This window comes from Hyaena hyaena, unplaced genomic scaffold, assembly GCF_003009895.1.
Source record: "Hyaena hyaena isolate Hyena2069 unplaced genomic scaffold, ASM300989v1 scaffold_1433, whole genome shotgun sequence".
Classification (NCBI taxonomy): domain Eukaryota; kingdom Metazoa; phylum Chordata; class Mammalia; order Carnivora; family Hyaenidae; genus Hyaena; species Hyaena hyaena.
Window position 1 is genome coordinate 135,007 of NW_024082054.1, and position 6,188 is coordinate 141,194.

A 6,188-nucleotide genomic window follows, 5' to 3' on the forward strand; every position below is an offset into this window, starting at 1 on the left:
TACATTTCTCAGGGGAAAGATCGCTGATCTGGTCTACGTGGGTTGTATCCATTTCCAGCATACCCAAGATGGCAGGGGCTGTAAAAGCATGGAAAGTTACAACCCAGGAGTCTATGGTGTCCTGTGCATGTGTGACTTGTAGAGGGGAGTAGTCCTCACAACAGGGGCCAGGACTCCCAAATTCCAAGGTAATACTATACAGGGACTGGAACTCAGTCAAGAGATGGAACCAAGATGGGGCTCTGTGTCAATTCATGGGATGTCTTTGTATCACGATGAATACAGAGAGAGAGGTAGGGTGGACAAGGATGTCCCAGTGCTTTGAGGTCTCAGTTGTAGCAGAGAGGCCACTTCTTTCATCACATGTGTGACAGTGTCTGTCATTAGTGTTCCTCAGGCTCATTCCCCCTGCAGCACTGCCTTCGCTTTTTGACTTGAACTTTTGAAACAAGTACCTTCCTCGGGACCTTTGCACTGGCCATTCCCTCTGTTGGCTACACACTTCTTTCATAATCCTGCATCTACCTCTCTGTCTTATCAAGGTCTGTGTTCCAGAGTCACCTTGTTGTAGAATTTGCCCAAATACTCACAAAAATGGAAGGCCCTATCTGCTCTCTGTTTTATGCCTGTTTTTTTCTTTTCTTCATAGCACCACTCAGCATCTAAAAAGTTATAGAATTCTCTTATTTCCTTATATATTTTTTCTCTATCATTGTAGGACTTTTATTTTTTAACACCTCATGCTCATTCCTTAGATAGTGACTGAAACATGGTCAGCACTCAAATTTATATTCCTGAAATACTTGAAGAATTTCTCCATAAAACTATAAAATATATGATCTCTTAGGAAAGAAGCTGATGGGAAAAAAAAAAGACAAAAACAGAACATATCAGATGTGGCAGAGGGGATACCCTGAAGGGGACCTTAATTGTACACCACATATTAAAATGAATTTCTGGACCGCAAATTATAAAAGTAGCATTTCAGGAGTGCCTGGGTGGCTTAGTCGGTTAAGCGTCCGACTTTCGCTTAGGTCATGATCTCGTGGTTCATGGGTTCAAGCCCCGCATCGGGCTCTGTGCTGACTGCCAGCTCAGAGCCTGGAGCCTATTTCCGAGTCTGTGTCTCCCTCTCTCTCTGACCCTCCCCTGCTCACGCTGTCTCTCTCTCTCTCTCTCCTAGAAATAAAGAAAAATATTTTTTTTAAAAAGTAGCATTTCAATTTTGTGAGTAAGGCAAGTTTGTGTGAAAAGTACTCATGTTATTTCCTTCTTCCCAAGAAGTCACCTCCACCACATGGACCTGAGCAATGAAACACGGATCTCAGAATTTTTTCTTCTGGGATTTTCAGACAAGCCAGCACTACAGCCACTCATATTTGGGCTTTTCCTCTCCATGTATCTGATCACTGTCTTTGGAAACCTGATCATCATCTTGGCCATCAGCATAGACCCCAGCCTCCACACACCCATGTACTTCTTCCTCTCCAACCTGTCCTTTGTGGACATCTGCTTCACCTCCACCACCATCCCGAAGATGCTGTGGAACATCCAGACTCAGAGCAAAGCCATAACCTACGCAGGCTGCATCACACAGATTTATTTTCTCATACTCTTTGCTGTGTTGGACGTCTTCCTCCTGAGTGTGATGGCCTATGACCGCTTCGTGGCCATCTGCCACCCCCTGCACTACACAGTCATCATGAACCCCCGGCTCTGTGGGCTGCTGGTTCTCGTGTCCTGGGTCATGTGTATCCTGAATTCCCTGTTACAAAGTTTAATGATGTTGCGGCTTTCCTTCTGCACACACTTGCACATCCCCCACTTCTTTTGTGAACTCAATGAGATGCTCCAACTTGCCTGTTCTGACACGTTTCTTAACAACTTGGTGATGTATTTTGCAGCTGTCTTGCTGGGCGGTGGTCCTTTTGCAGGGATCCTTTACTCTTATTCTAAGATAGTTTCCTCTATACGTGGGATTGCATCAGCTCAGGGCAAGTATAAAACATTTTCCACCTGTGCGTCTCACCTCTCGGTTGTCTGTTTATTTTATTGTACAATGCTAGGTGTGTACCTTAGCTCTGCTGCCACCCAGAGCTCCCACTCAAGTGCAACAGCCTCGGTGATGTACACGGTGGTCACGCCCATGCTGAACCCCTTCATCTACAGCCTGAGGAACAAAGACATAAAGAGTGCTCTGAAAAGAATTGTTGGGGTTCAAGTGATGTAATGACCAATTGTCTTGGGGCTGAAGACATGCCATGACTGCAGGGCTCAGAGCCTCAGAGACAAGAACTTCTATTCCTTGAACAGACTGTGGAAATAGAATCTGCTCCTTCAATTTATCTCCAGGAATTTCCATTTGTTTGAATTCAACTTCTCTATACGTTGAAGCAACTCACTTTATCAAGCTTCTGCTCTGTCTGATATACAGTTTCCCCTTTGTCTATTTTCATATATCCCCAGTGTTTTCCCCAACTTTGGATAGCAAATGCCTGGGGAAATTTCTGTATCTAATGGGAGAAGTTAGATTTCTTAAAAATAATTTATACCATGAGAAGTTGTTATGATTTATACCATAATCATAAGTTGTATTCCTCATATGGAATAAAGCTACACTTGGCCCCTAAGTCCTCTACATAATTTTATTGTAGATGAACATACAAACCAAAGTTTCCACCTTGAGTCTGTCAGTCTTTTTACATCACAACCTTAAGTACATCACACTCTTCCTGATGATGCTGACTCTAACAGTGTTCCCTTTAAGCCTCTGGTTGTGAATCTTGTAAGGAAAGAATGAAATGCATGGAAAGAAACTTTTTACTCCAACGAAACCATTCAAGTGTAGTGATTGTGTCTTGTGTGTGTGTGTGTGTGTGTGTGTGTGTTTGTATACATTTTTCTTTCAATAAGCATGTCCAAATGTGTACACACACAGATGATTTATGATTTCATTTTTTATGTTGAAAGGACACTTGAGAGAAAGTTGGAGAGGATGGCCCTGAAAAGAATGAATGGTTGACTCAACCTAAAATAAAAAGAGACAGAGATAAAGACACAAAATTGTAAATTACAATGGGTGAACTTAATTTTTGTTTTTAAATTTATTTATTTAAATTCAAGTGAGGTAACATACAGTTTAGTTTTGGTTTCAGGAGTAGAACTTAGTGATTCACCACTTACATATAACACTCAGTGCTTTTTCCAACAAACGGCCCTCCTTAATGCCCATCACTCATTTAGCCCATTCCCCCACACACTTTCCCTCCAGCGCCTGTCAATTTATTCTCTTTATTCAAAAGTCTCTTATGGTTTGCCTCCCTGTCTGTTTTTATCTTGTTTTTCTTTCCATTCCCCTATGTTCGTCTGTTTTGTTTCTTAAGTTCCACGTATGAGGGAAATCATATGACACCTGTCTTTCTCTGACTGCCTTCTTTCGCTTACCATAATACCATCTAGTTCCATCCATGTTGTTGCAACTGGCAAAATTTCATTCTTTTTGATCACCAAGTAATATTCCATTGTAGATATATACCACATCTGTTTATCTATTAAAGGGGCACATGCACCCCAATATTTATAGCAGCACTATCAACAATAGCCAAATTATGGAAAAAGCCCAAATGTTCATCGACTGATGAATGGATAAAGATGTAGGTGACCCTAACTTTGATCATAGTTCCTTTCCTGTCTTGCTGCCTCAAAGGCATTATAGTCAGACCGAACTCACATTTATGCCCACAGGAATTCACTCTACCAGCTGCTGGGCAGAATATCTCCAATTGATTACTTTTTTCTACATAATTTGAGTTCTTTACATGTCAACTGCCTTTAGCCATGGGAAGCTGATGAGTGAATTGAGAGGCTTAAAGTTGATTGTCTCAAATAATTTTATTGGCTATGTTCCTATGAGATTCGTACTGTTGCTGTAAAATATCCCCACACTAGCTGCTTAAAACAAACACACACAGACTCTTACAGTTCTGGAATCGGAAGCTTGAAAGGAGTCTCAGGGATAATAGCAAGATGTCTGCTCAGTTGACTTACTTCTACATCCTCAGGAGAGACTCTCTTGCAGTCTCTGTTGCTGGGCACCCACACTCCTTGGTCATGGCTCTTCCTCCACCTTCAAGCCAGCAGGGTAACATTTTTAAAGTCTCTGGGACATCAACTGTTTTATCTCCTTTCTCAACAATCGGGGGACCATCATGATTACCTTAGTCCCATTTAGATAATCACAACTGATCTTTTGATTTCAATGACAGCTGAATAGGAGCCCTGCTCAATTTGCCACCTTAATCCTTCTTCGCTATAAAAAAAATAATACATTAAAGGTACTGGGGATTAGGATGTGGATATATTTGGAGGGCCTTATTCTGCCCACTCCAAAGTCTTTTTTGTAAGTATCTTATTTTGGTCATTTATAAAAGCAATAAACACAGAATTTACACAGCCCGAAGAGTGAGCAAATACACTATGCCTTCAAATTACATGCAGTGACAATATTTGTGCAGAAGACTTAAAACTACCTACACCTATCTCTAACACAGGATCACCTCTTAGCTAATCAAAGAGTGGTCCACAGACCAGGACTCACCATCTATATCACCCAGGAACCTGTAGAAATGCAGAGTCCCAGGGCCACTTAGGGTGTGTGATAAAATTTTGCCTTTGTAGTGGGATCTGTGTGGATTCACAGGCACATCGAAGTTGGAGAGATGCTGGTCTAGCTGGGTTTTTCACCTTTTGTGGTTGACATTTGTGGCAGGATAATAATATTTGGCGGGGGGGCTTTCCTTTGCACTGTAGGTGTTTCACAGCATCCCTTCAGATGTTGCTGGACATCCCAGGGCAAAGTTCACATCTGACTGAGAACCACTGCCCCAGAGTTTGGGAGCTAGAAGCATCTTCACAAAATCAAACTTAAGGGACACCACACACTCAGATATTGAACTTGGACAGATGACTAGACATCACCAAGCACCATTTCTACAATGCAAAATGGAGTTTTAGGCTTCTGGGTGAAAAAGATATTTCTAGTGACAGATGGCTTCCTAGCAGATTTCTACCAACATTTAAGAAGAGTTAATACTTAGTCTTTTGAAGCTGTTCCAATAAATAAATAAATAAATAAATAAATAAATAAATAAAATGAAAGGAAAACTTCCAAACTCATTCCATGAAGTCAGCATTACCTTGATTCTAAAACCAAAGAAAGACCACTAAAATGGAGAATTACAGACCAATCTTTCTGATAACCATGGATACAAAATTCTCAACAAGATACTAGTAAACCAAATCCAACAATACATTAAAAGAATTATTCACCACAATCAAGTGAGATATTCCTGGAATGTAAGGGTGGTTCAGTATCCTCAAATCAATCAATGTGATACACCACATTAATAAAAGAAAGGATAAGAACCACATGATCTTCTCAATAGATGCTGAAAAGGCATTTGACAAAATACAGCATCCTTTGTTGATAAAAACACTCAGGAAAGTAGGGATAGAAGGAGCATACCTCAAGATCATAAAGGCTATATACAAAAGACCCAGAGCTAATATCACTCTCAATGGAGAAAAAAGTTAGAGCTCTCTACCTAAGGTCAGGAACACGACAGGAATCTCCACTCTCACCACGTTTGTTCAACATAGTGTTGGAAGTCCTAGCTTTGGCAATCAGACAACAAAAAGAAATATGAAGCATCCAGATTGTCAAAGAAGAAGTCAAACTTTCACTCTTGGCTGATGGCATGATACTCTATGTGGAAGACCTGAAACACTCCATCAAAAATTGTTAGAGCTGATGTATGAAATCAGCAAAGAGGCAGGATATAAAATCAATGTGTAGAGACTGTTTGTAATTCTATACACCATGATGAAGCAGCAGAAAGAGAAATTAAGAAATCGATTCCATTACAAATGCACCAAAACCCATAAAATTCCTATGGATAAACTTGATAAAGAGGTAAAAGAACTGTACGCTGAAAACTGTAGAAAGCTTATGAAAGAAATTAAAGATAACAGTAAAATAGAAAACATTCCATGTTCATGGATTGGAAAACAAATAATGTTAAACTATTGACAGTGCCCAAAACAATCTACATATTCAGCGGAATCCCTATCACCAGTATTCTTCACAGAGCTAGAACAAACAATTCTAAAATTTGCATGCAACCAGAAAC

The 6,188-nt window shown here is 40.4% G+C and overlaps 1 protein-coding gene across 1 annotated transcript; it reads left to right on the top strand.

Annotated features, from left to right (window-relative positions):
* The first annotated feature begins 1,243 nt into the window (after nt 1-1,243).
* Nucleotides 1,244-2,230, top strand: LOC120225486 (olfactory receptor-like protein OLF4). Its single transcript, XM_039223672.1, has one exon. The coding sequence runs from the start codon at nt 1,298-1,300 to the stop codon at nt 2,228-2,230; it is 933 nt and encodes a 310-aa protein (XP_039079603.1). The 5' UTR covers nt 1,244-1,297.
* The last annotated feature ends 3,958 nt before the right edge of the window (nt 2,231-6,188 follow it).